The sequence below is a fragment of the Petaurus breviceps genome, unplaced genomic scaffold, assembly GCF_028583685.1.
Source record: "Petaurus breviceps papuanus isolate PSGF00001 unplaced genomic scaffold, PetGlider_PUasm1.0 80, whole genome shotgun sequence".
In the NCBI taxonomy this organism is placed as follows: Eukaryota; Metazoa; Chordata; class Mammalia; order Diprotodontia; family Petauridae; genus Petaurus; species Petaurus breviceps.
Window position 1 is genome coordinate 22,323,443 of NW_027186540.1, and position 23,939 is coordinate 22,347,381.

Consider the following 23,939-nt stretch of genomic DNA (forward strand, 5'->3'; position numbering starts at 1 on the left):
ATTGGGTATAAACCTTAAGAACATTATCAGAAAGAAAAAAAAGAACCATGTATTCAAAGACATTTATAGCAACATTACCTGTAAAATTTAGAAAATAAAAACCCACACTAGAAACAATCCAAATAGTCCAAGAATTAGAGGCCTACCTTACAGATAGAAAGACTTGGGTTTGGGTCCTGCCTCTGGCACATAATGGCTTTAAGGCCATTGATAAGTCATTTGACCTCTCAATGCCCCACGTCATTCTCAGTCATTGAGCCAACTAGCATTTATTAAGTGCCTAATAGGAGCCAGGCATTGTGCTATGAGAATTGGGAAAGGTCATTCCCCCCCCCCAAAAAAAAAACCCAAGCCCCCAAAACAATCCACTTCTCTAAGATTCTGTATCATAGACTAGCTGACTACAGTATGAGCACATCAGTAAAGAGGATTAACACAATTAGGAGTTCTTCACACCCATTAAATTACAGGTCAGTATCACTCCCCCTCAAAAAAAATGGCAGGGGGAAGTGCTAAGGCTGTCACAATAGAACAAATGCTGAGAAGTATATATTCAGGGAAAATCAGTTTGAATAGTTCAGGAGTATTGAGCTTTGAAGAGGTTGCTTTAGGAAGACTGTCTCCTATGAGCATTTGTGGGGAAAAAAGCAGAATTGGAACAGAAAAAAAGAGAAATCAATGGAGAAGTGTAAGAGGAACAATGGGGTAAAGAGAAATAATAAGAAATGAAAGAAGAGGTTTAGACAGGGCAGACTGAAAGAATCCCTTGAAAATGAGGATAATGAAATCTCAGTCTGGGGATAGGTGGTTTTATTATGGCGGCTTTGGGTTTGCTGGCTAGGGGGTAGAATCCAGGACTTCTGCAGAGGGCGTTTTAGGAGACAAGGGAAGATAATAAAAGCACATAAATTTTAGTGACGTAAACAGTGGTAAAGGAAGGTAGGAAAAACCGGATTAGAAACTTTTAAGTGCTGTCCAGAGCCAGGCCTGAGGGTAACATAGGCTAGGCCCTCTGCCTTGGATGTTTTGTAGCAAGATAGATACCAAACTTCTTGAAAACCTGTAGTGGGTGAAGTTTCAAGATGTTGACTGGGGAGAAGAAAAGTTTATAGCTTAAGGTCAGGACGGAGAAAAAGAGAAGGCATAGCCTGATGGAGAATCCTTTATGCCCCCATTACCTACTTTTTGTTCTCTGCTATGCAAATTTGGAAGATTCAGATAGGTACAGGGACATATGAATACCCTAACTATTCTTGGGTCTTTAAATATTAATATATTTTAATATCTTTGGAAGGAAAGAAACTTAGGAATGAAAATGTCCCAGAGGCAGGGACCATGCAGCAACATGACCTGTAGGCTAAGCAGAATAGGTTATTTATAGTATATTTAGCAAGGCTGAAATATCATAAAATATTGTTTCACAAACTGTTTTTGCTCCAGGCCCTGAAAAGGCTAAGGTGGCACAGCTAGAAAGTTTTAGGGAAGCAGAAGAAAAACAACTGGATTCAACAAAAAGATTGTACTTAATAATATTTTAAATTGTCATTGAGAAGTGAGAGAAAATCAATCAATCAACAGTCATTTATTTAGTGCTCACCATGTGCCAGCCAATGTATTAAAACCTTCCTGCCATCACTGTGATGGGGAAGAAAATATATACAAAAATCAGAAATGTATAAGATAAATACAGTTGATGGAAAGCACTCAGAAGTGAAAGCACTAGCAGTTGGGGGTAAAATGCTCAAAAATTGTTGGAATCTTCCTTTGGAAGGTGATTTGTAGCAAAAATAATCATGTTCTAATTCAATAATCACATTATTGGGTACATACTTAAAGAGCCATCTATTCAAAGATATTTACAGCAACTTTATCTGCAAAATTTACAAAATAAAAACCTGAAAGAGATAAAATCAAAGTGGTCCAACAATTAGAGAACAGGTGAAAAAACTGATACATTAGCATAATGGAGTGTTTTGTCAAAGCCTCTGAGGTTACAAACCCCAGGGCCGATCTCCAGGATGTTTCACTAAAAATAATCTTGAAGGCTCATTCCCACACCCCACACCTCTTTCCCCCCATCCTCATTCCACTTATGGTCATTTCTATGAACATCAGAATCTAGCTGGGGCCCAAGTTAAATATTAAAGAAACTTCAGTGCCTTTGCAAGCATTTGTTTTTTATACTTAGGAACAATTTGCTATCACTTATAACCTGTCCTGTTGTAATGGTAATCTGAAGACCCCTTTTTGTATTGGCAAGTAAGCAGGTACTTAGCACTTAGTACCTAATCAAACCTCAATGAAAGAAACAGAAGGCATGAAGCCCTGTTCCTGACATAACAGGAAGGGGTTGGCTGAAAAAGGAAGCTAATGTTTTGTGTATATAAGAACAGCCCCAGAGAGGCACAGTCAAAATTTCTTCAGACAGGAATCTGGTGGCAGAAGCTGTTCTGCTGGAGAGAGAATCGAGAACTGAGCCAGAATTTCCTGAGAACTTGTGGTGGTGGTGGAGCTTCTTCTGAACAGGAGGCCAGGAGCCCCCTCCCCCAGGCTGGATAAGGTGATTCTGAATTTTTGAAGAGCTGCAGAAGACTAGGGAAGCATGTCGAGGATGCAGGGACTTTGTCTGTTTGTGGCTTGGTTGAGTCTTGAATTCCCGGGAGCAGAAATTGTGAAGGATTTGAGATGGACTGGACCCTATGAACTTCAGTGTAGGGCAGGACCTACCCAGAGAGCTGAACAAGGAACTGGGAGCTGTTTGCCATTGAAACCAGGTGACAGTCTGGTGAATCCAGGTAGAAACTGGGACCATGGAAGGGGATCCAGGGAATCTGAAAACAGGCCCCAAGTCAACATGAAAAGACCTCTCCGTGGGTACTGAGTAATGGCAGAATTATAGTTTACTAATAACCTAGGAGTTGAGGGTTTGTGTATTTTCTAACGATTGTATTAGTGATTAATGATACTTAGTAATTGATTGCTGAATAAGTGACTGATTGAGTTAATTTAGTGTGCCCCATGAGTGGAAGACTGACTATTGTGCTTTGAGATGATTGTTCTTTGTTCTAAACATTGTGACCACTTTGGTGAAAACTATGTGGCCATTTTAATGATAAGCTGTTGTGAATACTATATTGTGATTTTCTGTGATAAGTGGTAATAATGTAAATGCTGTACCTTGATTTTCTGTAAATGTTTTGCTTTGATTTGTGATGGAATAAATAGGGTGTTCACTATATTGAGTAATCACAACCTTAAAAGCTGTTCACAGTAGCATTCTTCAGGAAAGCTGCTCGTGCATGGCATTACACATGTCTTCTGCCATTAGTGTTTTCCATGGATTTTTTTTCCTCAACAAATATATATTCAGCATAACCTTGACACCTACAAGAATCATAACATATCAGCCTGTGCACTGGAGACATCATGACTTGATTCTCAGCATAAGTGGTTGACACATTCTAATGGGTTTTTGCTGCCATTTTGAACATTTATCCCAACTGTTTTATTAGTTGGTATAGTCCTCTCTCTGTCTATATTTGGGCAGCTTGGTGACACAGTGGATAGAGTGCCAGGCAGAAGTCAGGAAGACCTGAATTCAAATCTGTCCTCAGATACTTATGAATTGTGTGACCCTGGGCAAGTCACTTCACCCTATTTGTCTCAATTTTCTCAACTGTAAAATGAGCTGGAGAAGGAAATGTTCAAACTACTCCGGCATCTTAGGCAAGAAAACCCCAGATGGGGTCACAAAGAGTTGGACAGGACTGAAACAACATATTTATATCTAGATATCTCTATCTACCCCTACTGCTTTTAGAATGATTTGTAACCCAGAACAACTATCCAGTTCCATAAGTGTACTGGTCACTCTCTTTAGCAGATTAATGTGTTCAAAATGACAGATGTTTCTAATAGGAACCCTATGCAGCACTTCCAAATAGCTACATATGCTTTGCCTATTATCTTCCTGCTGTGACTTATATATTTTAATCAATGTTATTTATGTGGAGTGGTAGAAGCTATGCTTGTTTTATGCTAAGAGCTTTTTTCCAGGGATGGGTAGCTGGGTTAGCAGGACCTCAAAGAGTTGAGGGCAGGGCTCAAGTCCAGATCCCCACCATGGCTGTGGTCAGAGTCTCTTTCTGCTCTCTTTCTCTCCTACTCCATTCCCTTTCTGTTTCTCTTGTTTTGGCAGCCCTTCCCAGTGCCCTATACATAAGCTTTAAGCTTTCATTTATCTTAAAAAGCAAAACAACAAACCTCACTAACTTTGATCTTCACAAAGGTGAATAACTTTTTAAAAAATTAATGAAAATTCACCTCTATTTCCCACCTCTCCTTCCCCACTGAAAAACAGAAACAAAACTCTTGTAACAAAAGTACAGCAAAGGAAAAATAAAAATTCTCACATTGGCCATATCCAAAAAATATGCCTCAATCTGCACATGCCTATCGTTTTTCAGTCAGGAGTAGGGTAGTATGTTTCATTGTGAATTCTTAGGAATCACTTTTGATCATTTTGTTCATTGGAGTTAAGTCTTTCAAAGTTGTTTGTCTTTACAATGTCTTTATTGTAGAAATCATTCTGGTTCTACTCAATGCACTTTACATCAGGTAATACATGTCTTCCCAGGTTTCTCTGAAACTATCTCCCTCTATCATCTCTTAAAGCACAGTATGATCATACAGATCATAATTTGTCCAGTCACTTTCCAATTAATTGCCCCCCCTTAGTTTCTAGAAAGTCAAAGACATCCCCAAAAGAGCTGCTATAAATATTTTTGTGTATGTGTCCTTTCTCCTTTCTTTGATGTCTTTGGGGTACAGACCTAGAAGTCTACTACTGGTATTGATGGGTCAAAGAATATTTATTCATAGTTTGCTATCTGTGAGGCTACAGTTCCAAAGTGCTTTCCAGAATGGCTGGACCAGTTTACAGATTCACCAACAGTGCAACATTTATCTTTTCCTATAAATCCTCCAGCATGTCATTTTCCCTTTTTGTCAGCTTTGCCAATCTGATCAGTGGGAGGTCAAATCTCAGAACTGTTTTAATTTGCATTTTTCTAATTAGTTATCTGAAATATTTTTTCATGTGGCTATAGATAGCTTGGATATCTAGCTTTGAGAACTACTTCATATTTTATTTTATTTTTAAGCAATTGGGGTTAAGCAACTTGCTCAAGGTTACATGGCCAGTTATTTCTGGGTATGGTGCTAAGTATCAGAGCCTGGATTCGATCCCAGGTCATCCCGACTCTGGGGCCGGTGCTCTTACTCGCTGTGCTACCTGGCCGCCCCACTACTTCATATTTTTCACCATTTATCGATTGAGGAATGGCTCTTATATTTTACATGTGAATCAATTCCTTATACATCTTGGAAATCAGGTCTTTATCAGGGAAAATAGCAAATTTTTCCTCCTACTTAACTGTTTTCCTTCTAATCTTAACTACTGGTTTTATTTATGTCAAACAAATTATGTGGAAATGAAATTATCTATTTTATTTTCTGTGATCCTATCCCTTGTTTAGTCAAGAAGTCTTCCCTTTCCATAGATTGGGAAGGAAATTTCTTCCTTATTCTTCTAATTTGTTTCTCATGTGATTAGTAATTTATATCTGCCATGTATCTATTGGGAATTTATCTTGATAAATGGTGTAAGATGCATGTCTAAGACTATTTTTTTTTTCTTTTTGCCAGTCTGTTTTCCAGTGTTTGCAGTAGCAGTTTTTGTCAAATACTGATTACTAATCCTAGTAACAGGGCATCTCTGGGTGTACTGAACACTAGGCTGCTGGCTTTGTTTGCTTCTGTATATTGTGTACCTAATCTTTCTCCACATGGCATATGAAACCCTTTGCTATCTAGCCTCCCTTTCTAGGCTTACACTCTACTACCCTCGACACCAGACAAATTGTCATTCTTATTCTTCCCCATCTACCACATTCCAGTTCCCCCATCTCTGTGCCTTTGCTCATGCTGCCCCCTAGTCCTAGTCCTGGAATGTTTCTCTTCTTACCCTGATCTCTGAATCCTTTACTTTCCTCAGCTCAAGTGACACAGTGCCTTTCCTGATTCCCCCCAGCTACTGGTACACTTTCTCCAGCAATACATCATCTAGAGCTTTTTTTTTCTCTGCAAGCATCTTTCCCTCAGCCTTCTTTCTTAGCACACTGCCCATCTCTACTTCTTCAACCCATTCACGGAACTTTATTACAGAAATAACTCAGGTCCATCTCTTCATCGTCCAGGGAACTACGGATAGTAGTTCCCTTTTGTTACGTAACCCTTGTAATGTTCTAGCTCCCTATCACCTCTATAATCAAATATAAAATCCTTTGTTTGGCATTCAAAGCCCTTCATGACCTATCATTCCTCTTGTACCTTACATTTCCTGTTCTCTACCCATCCCATACTCTGCCATCCAGCAACACTGACTTCTTTGCTATACCTCCTCCAAGATAGTCCATGGTATTTTCACTGGCTGCCCCCATGCTTCACATTCTCTCCCTTTTCTCAAACTCCTGGCATCCCTGGCTTCCTTCGAGCCCCAGCTAGAATTCCAGCTTCTACAGGAAGCCTTTCCTGATGCACTTTAATGCTAGGGCTTCCCTTTGCTGGTTGTCTTCAATTATCCTGTATGTATCTTTTGGGTACAAAGTTATTTACATGTTTTCTTTCATTTGACAGTGAACTAAGTACTTGGGAGCAGGGAATGGCTTTTGGTTTTCTTTGTATTCCTCATTCAGAACACTGTACTTGATACACAGTCAGATGCTAAATAAATATTTATTGACTGTTGTCAACTGTAATCAGGGTCATTCTTCCTACTGTTCTTTTAACTCCACGCAGAAAATTTTCTTTCACCTATCTAAAAAGTTTCACTTGCTTTTATTTGCTCACAATGAAGACATACATACATATACATTTATATATACATATGTACACACACATATATACAAAGAGAGAGAGAGAGTGATGGGATTCATATTTCTTAAGTCTGAAAGTGATTTTCAAATTGCTTTTTCCTATTCAGACACTCAATAGCTGAATGCTCTATTCACCATTTGGTTATGGAGATCTTTCTTCCATGAAATCGATACTCTGAGTATTTTCCTACATACTTTGAAAGATCTATATAGGGAGTTGTAGAGAGTTGACACATTGTATTCTATTGTACCATTTATTTATCTGTAAGAAATCTCTTATTTCTTTTAAATTCTCTGTTTTGCTAGCATGTAATTATATATGGTAATTTCTGATAAGTGTTTTTAATACTCCTTTGTTTGAATTTTACCTTTTTTAGTATTTAGATTTTCATATTAATCAAATTAATTACGATTTTGTTCATTTTATTAGTAATTAAAAAAAAAAACAGTTCCTAGTTTTACTTATGGAGGCAGCCAGGTGGATCAGTGGTTTAAGTGCTACGCCTGGGATCAGGAAGAATTTAGTTCTAATTCAGCCTCAGACACTCTCTAGCTATGTGAACCTGGGCAAGTCACTTAATTTGTTTGCCTGAATCCACTGGGAAATGTCTTTGCCAAGAAAACCCCATGCACAAGCACTAGCATCCTATGGTCCAAGGGGTCACAGAGTAAGGCGTGACTCAACAACATTTTAATTTCAGTTTTCTTCTTTTTTATTTTTATAATTTCTCTTTTTATGGAATTGGAGGAGGGTTTGTAATTTCTTGACTTGTGAACGTTTTTTTAGTTGCATACCCAATTTATTGATATTTTTCTTTCTCTTATATAGATTGCTGAAAGAGTTTCAACACATACATTTTACCCTAAGGACTACTTTAAATACATCCCCAAAGTTTTGGTATGTGGTCCAAAACTTTGATAAAATTACTGTTTCTATGATTTGTTCTTTAACCTACTCATTCCTAAATATTGTATTATTGTGTCTATATAAGTCAAGAACATTTCTTCAAGCGCCCTTTGATTATCATTTTTGTTACACTGAAGGATACTTAATATTTCTATTAATAATAATATTAAATTAAATTATTTGATATTTAAACTAAAATAATATTAAATAATAAAGTAATATTACTTTTATTTCTGCTTATTTTATTGCTAATATTTCTGCTTTTTCTGGGGTCACTGAAGTTATTCTTTTATATTTTAATAACTATATTTCAATATAAGTGGTTTCTTTTGTGACCTTATGTATTTCATTCTATGAATTCAAAAACACTGTCTTGCTTCACCAGACTGCCAAAGGGATCCAGGACATAAAAAAAGTTAAAGAACTCCTACTCTAGAGGAAGTTGGGCTTGGCATTGTTAGCACAATGCCATCTTTGCTGGAAGATCCAGTCTAATTTCTCTATGCCTAGAATCTTTAAAAGGTTTTTAGCTCTGCCTCAGGCATTCTTAGTGCACGGAACTATGGTTAGAATTTTTGGCACTCAAGGAAAGTAGCATATAATATTTACTCAAATCATCTTTATAATTCAAGAAATAAAAAAGACAAATTCAGTTGGGAATGGACTTTTTTATGAAGGTAGGGATAGCCTGATGTTGTTGGGACATAACGTATGTGTGGTGTGTGGGGAGGGCATGGTAGTTGTCAAATAAGCAAACCCAGAAAAAGGTTCATCTCTGGTCTGTGAGTTGGAAGGAAACACTAGATTTGGTCGCTTCCCATTTTGACTAATTATTAGTGTTAGCTAGGTGCTAAGCTCAATTGCTTTGATGCTACTGAAGAAGTACAAGTGCTGTCAAAATGTAAACATTCAAAAGTGAGTTATCTTTAAAAGATAATTTAAGATTTTGGCACCCTCTAAATTCAGTACCTGGGGTAAAGCTTTGGTTGTCCCACCTAACTTAGACATCTGCTATCACATGATCTACTGAAGAATGGGTATGGTATGTACCTCCTTTAAGCTCTATCTTATACTGGGTCTCCTAGGTTTCCTTTTTCTGTTTTTCACTTAAGGATTATATTTCCTCTATATCCATAAATCATCCAAGAATATCTACCATTAAAGAACCAATGTCACAAACAATTTTTCTACTAAACTCGGTCCCAGAAAACTCTCTATGTTTAAACCCAGATTTGAAAGAGAAATCAGCAATGCCTCTTAAAGTCAAAATGGTAACACTTGTATTTTTAGTGGAGATAACATATAATTATTTGCACTTTTAGTAAGAATCAAAAGGTAATGATGATATTGTTAAATTGGTTATTAAATTTTTTTAAAGACCAGTGAAGGTAGTAAGTAAGAATCACAGATCGTCCCATGGATAATGTGAGGCAGGGAAGTTTCCCCAAGACCTATGTCAGATAATGCAGCTGTTGTACCTGATGTTTATGGAGAGTTGAATGGCTTCCTAACTTCCCCATCATTATCAGGCATCAACATGCCGGGGAATATTGCAGAAGAGCCTTCAGGTTAAAGGAATGAATGTGTTGATGATGATTTTCTTTGCTCTACTGAATCATTCCTTCCTCATACTGTGCCTCATGAATGTCACTGCTGGAAAGAGAACATCAACTGTACATTCAATGTATTTAACTGGAAATTTGATATCTCAATATGAAAGATGTCTCTGAGCTCTACTAAAGCACTTCCAAAGAAAATTATGTCAGCAGATTAAAATTACATACAAAATTAGCTAAATTTATGCTCATAAAATAGGCAGTCATATTCAGGGGGTAGATGAAGCATTCAAAAGCAAGGAGATAGAGGAGTCCTAACCTCTAGTTTAATTACTTCAAATGAGCTAAGACATGACAAAAAAGGTTAGATGAAGAAGCTTTCAGGTAATACTGAAACAGTCCTCTAATTTACATAATCAGGACTATTTCCAAGTTACATCCATATAGGCTTGAGCCTATAAGGTATGCCATATACTTTAGAAAATATCGGCCTTATAGTTGGTGGTGTCACTAAAACCCATTTACTCCTTTTCCCATCTTTCCTTGGTGAGAATGGGGAGTGCCAGATTTGCTTTCACCCACAGTTTATACTTATCATGCCCATAAAACGGGTTATTTCAAGCAATTGGAGTTACCTTAAGACAGGTGATAACTGATGACATACTAAAGCACCCTGGAACAGTAAATGGAGTTTTGGGTCTGGAATCAAGAAGATGAGAGTTTACATTCTGCCACTAAATCCTATGAGCCATATGATGATAGAAAGTCATAATCCCTCTGGTCCTCAGTCTCCTCATCTGCAAAATGGGATTATAATGCCTGTGGTAGCTATCTTACAGGGTTATTTGAAGATTCAGAATATACAGCATAAGTAAAACGTCAATTTTAAAGTACTATATATATCAGTTATTACTCTCCTATTAGTATTCTTGCTGATAGTCTCATCAGATTGGCATTAACACATTTTCTCTATGGGTTGAAACTCAGAAATGACAATTATATGGATGACTCACTTAGAAGAAAAAAGACCCATATAGGCAAGCAGTTCTCATGGTTTTAGTTGTGGTTTTATCTTTGATTTCCTCATATTTTAGAAAATCAAAGTCTAGTACTTACCAATATGGTGTCACTTTAAGTTACTGCGTATCTGACTTGGGGACAAGTAGATAATGGGACCATACTTGGCTGTTCATATCTCCCTATGCTAAACTGTGATATTAGGAAGAAACATCTCTCAAAAAAAAAAAAGGCCATTAACAAGTGATTAATCTCTCACCCTACAGATTAGTGGCATTGTAGGCCAATTTTTCTTTACCCCTTAGACAAGATACATAATCAGATGTACTTTTAGGCAAACTTCTTGGGGTCAGAGACTATTTCTTTGCCCTTGTATTCCCCTAAGTCTAACAGTGCCTGACCCACAGTAGGTGTTTAATAAATGCTTGTGAATTCAGGTCCTATTTTATGTGTGATTTTAAGTCTTCCTCTACCATAAGAAAGAATTTGACACTGAAAGGGATTTCAGAGGTTTTCCAATTGAAACTTTTCATGTTATAGATAATGAAACCGAAGCTCAGGGAGATTCAGGGATTTCCTGAGGGTCACAAAGGGAAAATATGAACCTAGCTCTTCAACTTAAATGTGAATGGATTAAACAATCCAATGAAACAAAAAAGGGTGCCGGATGGAATGAGAAAACAAAACTCCACAATTCATTGCTTAGAAGAAATATATCTAAAACACAAAGACATTCACAGATTAAAAATGAGATGGAAGAGTATCACATTAATCCCAAAAGGCAGAGGCTACAATTATGCTATCAGACAAAGCAAAAACAAAATTCACCACATAAAAAGAGATAACACAGGAAAACTGCACTATACTGAAAGAAACCATAAACAAACAAGTGTCAATGTTAAACTTGTATCTAAATTCCTTTGCATTTGACTGACTTACAAGAAGACATAGCAGTAATATAATAGTGAGAGATGGATTTTAATGTCTTCCAGTTTTGGATAACTATAATAGAAAGAAAAACAAAAAGGAAAATAAAGAATTCAACAAATTGCTGGAGGAACTAAAGCTAAAAGACATGGAATCTTCTAAGTAGTATGCTAAAGAATATATACATACATATACATATATACATACATATATACACACATACATATACTTACCTATTTATAAAAAAACTATAGAGAGGCACAGAGATTTCTAAGGTCACAAATATTAGGGGTGGGATTTGAATTCAAGTCCTCTGACTTCAGAATCAGAACTCTTTCTACTACAAAGGCCCACTCCTTAGAAGAAATCTTAATTACTAACCAGCGGCAAGTGTCTAAAATTCCCAGTAGCAGAAAGTTTGGTATCTGTAGGCCTCCCATGTGGAAATGCAAATATCCCACAAGGGGCAACACATTAAACACTCATTAGCCTTAAATCATAAGACTCACAACTTATCAAGACTTAGAAAGGAAATTCAAGGTAGGTATAATTGGAAGAGAGGATGACCTAGATTACAAGGATGAAACATGTGGTTTACAACACTCCTAACTATGATCCTAAGTCAGATTAAAATGTAATCAAGAAATACTTAACAAAATAAATAAAAATACAATAAAACTCTGGGCACCCAGTGTGAGAATATATGTGTTGAAGGAGGGAGGAGGAGGCAGGCACTGAAAAATATACTTCAGTTCTCTCTCTCTCTGTGTCTTGTCTCTCTCTTGCTAACTTTTGGTTATTATCTCCACCTCTTATATAATAGTACCAGTTTATGTGAACCTAGATCAGCAAAAAGCTTTTTGAAAACATATTAAATCAGACTATTTAGGACTAAGAAGCCACCACCTGGTGTTCTTCTTACTTGAAGTGGCTGTACAGAAAGGGCTTCATTTTTATTGAGGCCTGGTAATTCTGGTATGGGAATCTTACAACTTTCTCCATGTGTAGAACATTGTTCCTGCCAGTGTGTCCCTATTTATTAACAGTTAGGGTGAGGCCATTATAAATAGAAGGCATATACTAACACTCACTGTGAATGGTGCTCTTTTCGGAGAGGAATTTCTTTCCTTGTTCTCTTCTACCAAGAGAAGGGTATAATTTATTTTTCTCTTCTTTTTTCCTTACCTGCTAAATACAGGGTATGCAGCAAGTAAATAATTACTTGTTTAATCTGTACTTTGTGTTAGTAAGTTACAGTTCTTATGTGACAGGTAATTATTGTACAGAAAGATTTCTTATCTGGGAGTGCATAATGTGAGTTTTTCTTCAAAAATGAATTGTATGAAAATTCCACTTGTATTGAAGTTTAAACTAGGCCCTTTTGTCAAGCATTCTAAATGAGCTTAAAACAATTTTCAAATATTCAAATGTTAACCTGAAAGTGCCTTCAAAAAACCAAGTAAGACAAGAAAACTAGAACCAAGGTCTATAGTTGACATAACAGGCACAGTTTTAATTGTAAACATTTTAATAGCTAGTGGTTAAAATCAAAAGCTAATCACATTAATAAAGCCCTAGTTTGGACAGTTAATTGTGAGTAGGTGTCCAGATAATATCACACAAGCACTTTCCAGGTTGGCAGTTACTACAATTGGTCAGAGATGCAAAGCTGATCTATATCTGATCAAAACTACCTTCTGTTCTGAGAAAATTATGATCTACACAGAAAAACATATATATACCCATTTGGATTTAGATATAACTTCACATTTATTATATTTCACAATTCCAATCTCTTAAAATGGTGGCCTTAGGAAAAAGCTGCTTTGGCAGGCAATTGCAAAGACTCCTGCAGAGAGGAAGTGAAAAAACTGGGCATATAAACAAGGGCTGCTGGCACGTTCAAAGCGCAGGGGATAGTTCACAGAGCAAAATGCAGTCCTAAGTAAATGGGTTTCAGGCAATTTCAGTGTTAAGATAACATCATTAAGAATAGAACAGATTGTGCTCAAACCCTGCTGTTTATAATTAACACATTGCTTCCAAATACTCCAGGGTCTCTGGTAAATAGTCCTCTGCTCAGATCCACCCAGACCAATCAGAGCATTTTCATCGGATGCCATGCTGGGCCAGCACCTGTTTGGACAAATCCAATAGAGCCAAAACACTCCTCTGCCTGGCCAGCTAAGTGATGGATGAACACAGCTTGGCTTAGTCACTGTCACAGTGTCCATATGTGAAGCTGGGAAGCTTGTTTTCACAAGAAATCATACAAGTATTTTATTATGTCGAAGTTCACTGTCCTATAAACAAAAACACAGAACCTGTTAGTATCACCACTCTTGGACTGCTCAGAGCAATGTGTGTTTAAGGGAAGAACACACAGGAATATTCACAATTAATGCTTTATAATACACTGGTGTTATGACACTGCACATAATACTAAGTTTGATACCAATTCTTTGAAATGCTATTAGGAAAACAATATCTGAATAAAGTTTTGCGAGGCATTAAGTTTTTGGGGAGTATTTTAAAGAAATAAAGTTAGCTCTAGCTGTGTAAAGATTCTATTTCAATTATGCCATAGAAAGTTGAAATTTAGTTTGCCAGCTACTTGCTTTTTGTCTAATAAAGAGGATAAAGTAATTAGAGATGCAAAAGTATTTAAATCTTTTGTGCTGCTGAACATTGTTTATCATCCAAACCACCTGTTTAAGCATTACATACTGCATAGCTCATCTGTCCTCATTTATGGTGTTCATTCTTTCAGTCTTTTAACACTAGTTGACCTGTGCATGGATTGTAGCTAAATCTGTAAAATCCAAGAATGAGATTCAACAGATAGATGACGGGAATGTGTATTTTTGTACTCTGATGGCAGGCAGAATAAAATAGCAGTGGAGAGAGACATATAATTATTTTCTTTTCTCTAAACTCATTCTTCACTACAAATATTCAGTCTTAGAGTTTTATTATTTGAATAAATGATCAAAATAATTAGATATAATGATCTAGCAATAAGTATAAAATGAAAGGCTTAACACTGAATGCTACAAAAATAATCATCCATATGAGAGCAGCATATTAAAGATTTGTTAATTGCATCTCTTATTTATTAAACCATCATCACTGAATGTTTTTGGCTATCATTTTGTAACTTTTTAAAAGTTTCTGGAATGTTATTAACACAAAAGATATTTTGAAATTCTTAAAATAGTCTATAATGGAAACTATTTCTGAAAAACTATTTAGCAACAGCTTAAGTGAGGCTCCAGGGTGACAAGTGATATCTTATGAGAGACAAGGAAGAGCCCAAGTACCTTAACCATTTGACCACAATATCGCCACTATAATGAAAGTTAACCTTACCACACTGAAGAATCATGACCCAAGATAATTCTTATATATCTGATGCTAAAACAGAATTGTTTAAAAAAATTAACAAATGAAGTATTTTAATGATACAGAAATAAAATATTTGATTGTTCAACCTTAATACCCCTCCTTTTATATTTTTCTTCTTCTCTACAGCTTTTAGAACCCAGAAAATTTGGAGAGAAGAGGTACAGAAGACAAAAAACATTCGGTTAATAACTGAATTGTCATTTTTGGTCAAGGGAGATAGAATGGTTTTCTGAGATACCTAGGGCATGGAAGGTGCTTTTCTATTAAAAACAGAAAAGGAATTCATGTTAGTACATTCCTATGGACAAAACTATAAGCTAATTTCCAGTTTCAAGGAATAGTAGGTAAAGTGAATCTAATTTTAGGGCTTATTACCCTTGTGCTTTTAAATACATGTTGAGCAAAACTAGAGCTTCAGATGATAAAAGAAAATATGAGAAAGCTAACCAATTTTAATGTATTTATTGGTGAAAACAATTTAAGTCTTAAGGAAATGTTTCAATGTCAACAGAGAATGAATGTTAGGAGAGAATGAATCACTAAATCCACTCCTTTAAAAAACACTCATTTGTCAAGGTAACTGAAATTCCTAATTTCCTCTACTGTAGGCGATCTGCCAACTGATCCCAGCAGATCATCTTCCAGGGTATCGGCAACTATATGAGAATTTAATAGTATGCCACATTGGCTGTATCAAAGATGATATAAGGCAGTCAAATTCATAGCAGGCTATAACTCTACTCTTATAAGAATGCTGGATTAACAAGACTTAGATCAATTTATTCTTGTGGAAAGTTTTGATTTGTAAAGGAGAAAATGTGCTTTGCAAGTACTTTCTCTAACTTTTTGGCTTTTCACGTCTAACAAATTCACTAAGCACAACTGTTTCATCCCTGAAGAATGCAACACCTATTGATTTTTTGGGGGGAATGATTGATTTCTTTTTTTAAAGCAAACATCATAAAAGAAACAGGACATGAGTATGATAGAGAAAAAAGACAAACAGTTTCAATGATGATTTGCCTAGTGCCATTTTAAAAACCAGAATCCAAATGAATTTAAGATGAGCTGAGTATGTAGTTTGGGATATTAATTTAGTGTTTTTTCTTTATACCCCAATTCTCTTTATGTCTTTTTCCTTTTTAAAACTGAAGTCTTCCACCTAGGGCCTCTTGTTTTATTTCTTTCTCCTTCTATACACAGATTGTAGAGTTTGCTTTATTTTTAAAATGGTTCAATAGATAACCTAAAACTTTATAACTGAAGAGAATACCCTAAACCAGAAATCCTATCATATTTTCATAAAGGTATATACTGACAAAAATTGAATTAATGAAGCTTAAAGTTATTTGAATCTAAGCTAATCTATTCCTGCACCATGAATTTCAATTTGAAGATGGAAATTACTATGATAACTAAGTAATAAATTAAGTTGCAAAAAAAAAAATGTAAAAATGTTGAAAGAATGGAAAGGAAATTGGCAAGAGGAATATTTTTATGAGTTTTTAAGTAAGATGCTATATGCCCCTCTCCCCCACCCCCAAAAAAAGACTGGCTATGTAAAGTATACCAAATACCTACATGGACTAGTTAGTTTTATTTTGTTCGTTGTCTGCAGACAACTAACCCTAACTCTGGCTGGCCATTTTGTATGTTTGCAACATTGGTGTGAGCAAATTTATTGAATGGCAAAAGACATATGCTCTATGGACATCAGTGGTAGAATCATTTTCTTACCACAAATTAGAAGACAGAGTGCTTTTAAAGCATGTACATTTTAAAAATAAGAAATGCACAAGCACTTTATAACCTAAGTGGTGGGGGAATTAATCTTTTTTTTTTTTTTTTTGCCTTTTGGAGGGCAATTGGGGTTAAGTAACTTGCCCAAGGTTACGCGGCTAGCATTTTTTGTGTGTGTTAAGTGTCTCAGGCCGGAACCGAACTTGGGTCCTCCCGATTCCAGGGCCGGCACTTTACTCACTGCGCCACCTAGCCGCCCCAGAATTAATCTCTTTTTAAAAACTGTGACCTATAACATATTCCAGTGATGCTGGTGTCAGTCAAAATATCCTTATCCTTCTCTTTTAGGAATTCTTTCAGCACCAATTTGCAAACCACACACACACACACACACACACACACACACACACACACACTTTAGAGTCACAGTTAATTTCAATTAAAAAAGCATTACTCATCTTGATTGCCCACCTTGCTCATTAGACTTGGTTTTGAATGGCTTAGCTTTTAGCTATTTTCAGAAATCAAATATGCTCTCTAACCTTTCAAGGGATAAAGGCTAATGGATAAAGATTCACCATACTGAGGAGAATCAAAAGAAAAAAAGAATGTTCTATGGGCTCTGAGGGTATTTCCAAAGAAACATGGACTCCCTCTTGAATGGTTCTTCATTCCTGGGAGTGAAATGAGCTCTTCTCTTTTAAATAACAAATACTATTACTTTTAAATTTATTATACCACTTACATAACTTATGGACTACTACATTAAAATCTATTTTGGGCTGACCTTGCAATAGCTCTGACAAAGTCTAAAGACACAGTGCATTTGTACTTTGGTCCATCAAGCTGATCATCATGGCCAACCAAAGTTAACAGCTGAAGGGTCACAAGAGAGGTAATCTAGAAAAGAGAAAGCATAAAAGTTTTAACTGCTTATGCAAAACACATTATATCATCATTTTCATTCATAATTCAATATAATAACTTTAAAGATCCTTCAATAAAGAGTCTACAACTGCAAAAGAAATTACAAAGAAATACAATTGCTTTGAAATTTGTATAAGACATATTCAGTCACCTATTTAACATAAATACAAGCATCTTTAAGGGTTTTTATCTTTGGGGAACACTAGTTTTCTTTTCCACTGAACAAAATACTTTGTTTCATTAATGACTCAGAAGTATGAGCACTGCCCTTTTAAAATAAGAGGAATCAAAACAGTTTCCCAAAACACATAAATGTTTTTTGAAGTTTCTATCCAAATACAGCAAAAAGATCAAAAATCTACACTCCTTGGGAATCAAGCAATGTGTGGTCTTTGAATTTTTTTCTCTCTCAGATTTCAGAGCTAAAATTTTCAGGCAGGAGGAAAAAAAAAAGCACCAATAGCTAGCTAACCTGAACTGTCCCTTTTCCCTGGGTTGGTGCTGCTTTAAAACTAAATAGTGACCAATGAGTTGGGAAAATGACCCAAGGCTTGGATTTATCAAAGACAGATTTAAGGTTTGTCAAGTCAAAACCAAGTATAACAAAACAACATCCATCTCACAGGACCATCATCTAAAGGATTAAGGCTTGAAATCCAGAAACGATAGATGCTTCAAGCACTACAAGGCTTAACTCAGGCTCACTCTATACTCACACCCAATGTTACCATGCTGTGGACCAGCAGGAGACAGAAAAAGGCAGTGGAAAGAAGTGGGAATGCATAACTTTGATGATCTGCTGTGTGATTTCATTTAGGACTGCCCTATAACAAACAATTCAGCATAAGAAATAACTGGAAAACATTACATTAGCCTATTCATCTAAATTGGAAAATAATATTGCTCACTTAGTGGCCTAGCACTAACATTTTATAAATGTCGAAGAACAATGAATGAACAACTTGTTCTAGTTAAAGGAACTTAGGACTTTTAATAAATTACCAACCCTACTAAGTTCTACTTTGACCTTTCTTTAGTTTTGATTTGACAACTACAAATTTGTCTTTTTATTAAATTTATTTTTGTGAGAGGGAAATATGACCTATCTCTATTCAGCCAATGAAGAAGTATAATAATCTGCTATTGCAGCTGATCTTTTACACCCAAGTGCACCATTACTGGCTAATCATTCTGCCAGATGTGACTGCTATTGGGTTGGCTCCTTATATTCAGGGACTACCAAAGAAACAAAGTTATATCTCCTAGAAAGAATGGGCATGAGGCTCAAAAAGGCTTCCAATGAAAACACCATAAGTTTAGATAGTTCTTAGAGTGAGACCTCATCTAAATATAATACATAATTTTTAAAATCACCTTGTTCCATTACAAATGTTTTGGTATTGTGTTAATAACACATATATCAAACAAAAAGGAAAAACAAAGAATTTAGGAGCTATAAAACTATTTTATTTTCAAGAGAGGCATAAAGTAGTTTTAATTTAAGACTCAATACAGTATTCCTTTAAAATTAGTCCTATAGTGATGAGAAAAAGAAATCACAACTTTCTGCAACAAATTTGTAAGGGTCTTTGGATCATCTAGTTCATCTTCATTTTAAAGTCAAGGAAATTAAAGCCTAGGAATGAAATGACTTGTCTAAGGTCATGCAACAGATTAGTGACACAACCAAGACTTTCTACAATCTAGGTCTTCTGATTCTTAACACAGTGATTGTTTCATTATAAATGTTCTTTTCCACAACAGACATTTTTACCTATCAGCAACTGTGGATGCAAAAACTAATCATCACCATAACAGAGCATTTCTAGCTAAGCTCAATCAAACATAGAGATTCCTAGAGCCAAGGATCACATCCAGTAAGGGAATTATACATCCTGACATGGAGGTGGCACCTGAGATGTGCCATGAAGGAAGATGATTTCAAAAGCGGGGAATGGGGTGAGGAGGAAGGGGAAGGGAAAGATGACCCTCAAAGACCTATTGATAGTGTGAGCAAAGGCACAGCAGTAAGAAGAAAGATCAAGAAATAAAAAATGGGGTGGCGGGCAGGGAAGGGAACAAGTATTTATGAAGAGCCTACTACATGGCAGGTACTGTGCTAAGTGCTTTACAATAGTCCAGACTGGCTAAAACAAGGAGTGCACAAAGGAGAGTACTACAAAATAATGCTGGAAATGTAGACTGAAACAGATTATGGAGGGCTTTAAAAGTTTCGGTACACAGTGTGTATTTTGTTAAGTCAGCAATAGGAGGTCAATGATGAGAAGTAAATTTCATCAGAATAATACCTAGTTACATATAATACACTAGATTACAACTAATTATACTTTCTTACCCCAAATACATTAGGAAATATTTCAAAAATTTCTTTGTAATCATTTTAAGGCAAAAAATATTGAGCTGAGGTTAAACTTCCATAAGCTACAGTAAAAGATCAATGCAGAAATGTAAAAATACAAATACAAATATCCAGAATCTTTGAACTATCCTTGGCACAGACAAGTTAAGGTCTGATTCCTAAGATATCCATCTTACTCTTGATTAAATACTAAAACATAGTGCTTAACATTTCCAGTACTCTCCATCTGTGGAGTATTTTTGAATTCTAACCTCTCATAACATCCTACATATATTAGTACTCTCAGTATCATTTTGCTGTTAAAAAAAAAAGGTGATAAAGTTTCGTCAACTTTCAAAATCTTACTGATAAATCTACAGATGAAGAGAAGGTCTATATCATTGTACTATTCCATATCCATAGCATTTCATACTTAGTAAATTCTGAAGCAGCTTTTATAATTAGAAAAGTATATACTATTGTATTAACTCTGATTATGAATGTTTACATTAAAATTTCAATAGAAGATTAATATTTTGATTTCTATGCTTTAACATATGATTTTTGAAACTAAATAGTGAGTGTGAATCTCCATCTTTTAACAGAGTAAATATTAGATGAATCCTCTTTTGGTATTTTATTAATTTGTAACAAACAAGCAGCATCATATGAAACATTTGCACACAAATTTAACTTAGTTGCCTACACTTGCATAAGCCCTCTGCTACTGGTAGTTAAATGCCTACAGATGTTACACAGCAATGTAACCAATGGCAGTTTGAAAACCAGATGTCATTTAGAAAACACATTTCATGCAAAATTACCATCCAGGACTACTCTCATGGAGTTAAATTCAATGACCCCAGCACAAATTATGTTAACATGAAAAAAAAAGCTATCCCAAGAGAACTAAATTGTTTGTATTTTACTCTTTCACAAATCAGTAAAGACAAAAGAGAAAAAGTGGTATTAAGGTAAAAGAGACTTAAGAGAGATATGTAAATATAGGCCTTAAAAAAGGAAAGATTTCAATCCATAAGAAATCGTCAGCATGTAGGAAAACAAACCTATGATAAAGCTTAAAATTGACTATTTACCAATGGGGTCACTGGTTGAAATTGAGTCATTCTTATCTAATAATTTCATAGTAAGTTTCTTTCCATTTCTTATCATCGTATTCTTGTTTCCATAATTACTTTGCCATAACAATTATGGAAATTATGAATATAAATTACTAAGCTACTTTGAATATCCCTGAAATTAGTGGGTCATTTCTAGGTTAGAGAGAGATTGGAAGATTAGCAGAAATCTTCACATGTACTATCCTTTAGTTGGCTACTGCCATACCATGGAATTTCTCAGTTGGAAAACAGTGTTTAATTTATATGTGCCTTTATCTCTTGTCATTCATGAGGAAAAATTTCAAGGATCCATGATATGATCACAGTGAATGTAAGGGAGCTTAGAAATCATCTGGCCTAAGGCTTCTGACATTATAATTGGGAAAATTTTACATCAAGGTGAAACGACTCTAGTAACATCCAACAACTACATAGTTAGAGGCAGAGCCCAGACTAGAACTCAGACTTCCAATGTTTTATTAGTAAATTAGCATTTGAAAGAGAATAGACCAAAATTGGTCATTCCACATGCATTTGCTAATTTCCCACAAAGTTCATAGAATTGTAACAGAAAACCCAGTTTCTAATTTTTGGCTTTACCCTAACTGAAAAATTAGGTCAAGTATATTCTATCTCACAGAGACTTGCTCAAAATCAATAGGATGGTAGGACTAACATCCTGATGAGGAAGGGGGGAAGCTGTTCAAACTTTAGCATGGAAGCACATTTATTCCATTTCCTTGGCATGGTACGGTGCAATGCAACAGCCATGTATACAAAGATGACAAATATAAAAATGGCAGCTATCATAGATGCTATGGAAGGTCAGGAACAGAGATGCACTGTTGGCAGTGTTGCATACTGGTCCAACTGATCTGGAAAGAAATTTGGAATGCCAGCTCAATAGTCACTATACAGTGAATATTTTTTTAATTCAGTGATACTACTTACAACAAAGTATATTCTCCAAAGGGATCAAAGAACTTGTATCTACAAAAATGCTTACAGCAGCTGTTTTTGCTGTAACAAAGAACTGGAAAAAAAAACAGGTACTCAGCAATGGGAGAGAGGCTGGACAAATTATAGTATATGAACATAATAGAATATCATTTTCTCTATGAAGTGATGACCGTGATGGATTCAGAGAAACCTGAGAAGACTTCTGTGAAATGATGAAGAATAATAAGGGACCTGGGCGGCTTGGTGGCTCAGTGAATAGAACACTGGCCCTGGAGTCAGGAGGACCTGAGTTCAAATCCGGCTTCAGACACTTGACACACTTACTAGCTGTGTGACTTTGGGAAAGTCACTTAACCCCAACTGCCCTCCAAAAAAAGCAAAAAAGGATAAAAAGGGGCAGAGGCAGGATAGCAATTTACACAAAAACTATAATGTAAAGAGAACAACTTTGAAAGATACAGAATTATGCTACCAGGCAGAGAAACAATGGGTTAGAGTTGCAAATGAGACACATATTTTTAGACACTGTTAAAATGATCATTTGTTCTGCTTAACTTTATTTGTTCAAAAAGAGGACTATTGAAGGAGAAGGTGGGAGTTAGTGGGTAGTGACAGAGATGCAAAAGAAAGGAGCATTATTAAAATATTAAAAATTTGCAGAAGAATATTAAAAAGTTCCAAAGGAGACACAAACAAGGCAATTTTGTTACTATAAGGCTTAAATTTAATATGCAGTTTGATCCTTGTTCTGTATATTGAAACATTCATGTTTGTCGATGACAGATAAAAAAAACATGCAATTTGTGGTTTTATACAGTCTAATATATTACTATACTTAATCAGTCAATATTTATTAAGCAACTATTATGTGCTTGGTATCATGCCTGGAGCTGGATACAGAAACAAAAATGACACAGTACCTGTTCTCTAGGAGCTAACATTCAAAATAAACACCTTGTACATTTTGGACAACTATCATTGTCTTAAAAGTATCATGTGAGGCTGTATTCCTGTTAGAGAATTTAAGGTGACAGATACTTGTAAAATATGGCTTTTTTTTTTTTTGTGATAAGTACTAGTAACTAATGAATGAAAGGGAATTTAGCTGAAACTCTGGGCTCACAATTTTATAGCATTTGGCCAAAGGCATAAAGCAAAGATTAGGTATAACATGTGTTTTAAAATAAGTTCGAATGGCAAAACAGACCAAAATAAGAATTTGTGAATGTGAAAACTGAAAATAATAATCAGAATCTACCCATGACCACTACATCATTTTATGTGAGGTGTCTGACCTTTAGACCTTTTCTGGAATTGTTCTAGAGTAAATGTTAATTAAGATTGGTCCCCAAAATATCTAGTATGGTTGTAATTATGTAGCATAAAATAAGTGTATGTAAGTATCGCTAGCTCAAAGGCTTCACAAATTCTTCCAGATTGCCCCTGCCTGGTAAATTTGCATCTGCCTTGGGTTATGGTGGTGGAAACCACATAGATAAATTGCTATACAGCTCTGAATTTAAGAAAGGTGAAATTGACCAGATGGGTCCACAAGTACTTTCATTATTTTAATTATCTTATACCACCTGGAAAAAACCCCTGAAACTAGTCTATCTAGCCAGCTTATCACACAAATATTTTAATTAAAGTTTCAGCCAAGAGAATTCTTAATATGGTGGAGGGACACTGATGGGTTTTTCTTCTGGGAGTTTTTATTTTAAAAGTCTTAGGAAAAAAGGCTCTTTGAGAAATGAATAATCAATTTATCCACTGAGATGGCACAGAAATAAAGCATTCTCTGGTGTTTATCTAGAGAAAGAATCTAATCCTAACTATTTTTTATCAGGTCACAGACCAGTTTTGATAAATGGTTTTTAGGGAAAATTTGTAAAATGTTAGAACAGAACCAGAAACCACAGATAGCATCTATCAATTAAATGGTAAGAATTTACTAAGTGATACCCATGTGTCAAACATTGTCTTAGCTTCTAGGTATAACAAGACAAAAAATAATCTTGCCCTCAAAAGAGCTAATATTCCACTAGGGAGACAATGTGTGTGTGTGTGTGTGTGTGTGTGTGTGTG

General features: G+C 35.6%; 1 protein-coding gene across 2 annotated transcripts in view; it reads right to left on the minus strand.

The window, feature by feature from the left end:
• Positions 1 to 13,087: 13,087 nt before the first annotated feature.
• The window catches only part of LOC138176052 (origin recognition complex subunit 5), a 100,163-nt gene continuing 89,311 nt past the window's right edge, over positions 13,088 to 23,939 (minus strand). For both annotated transcript variants that reach the window (XM_069106795.1, XM_069106796.1), the window contains 2 exons: positions 17,275 to 17,387; positions 13,088 to 13,645 (listed from right to left, as the gene is read on the minus strand). In XM_069106795.1, coding sequence (XP_068962896.1) covers positions 13,600 to 13,645; positions 17,275 to 17,387 — 159 coding nt within the window. In that variant the 3' untranslated portion in view covers positions 13,088 to 13,599. The remainder of the gene's footprint in view (positions 13,646 to 17,274; positions 17,388 to 23,939) is intronic.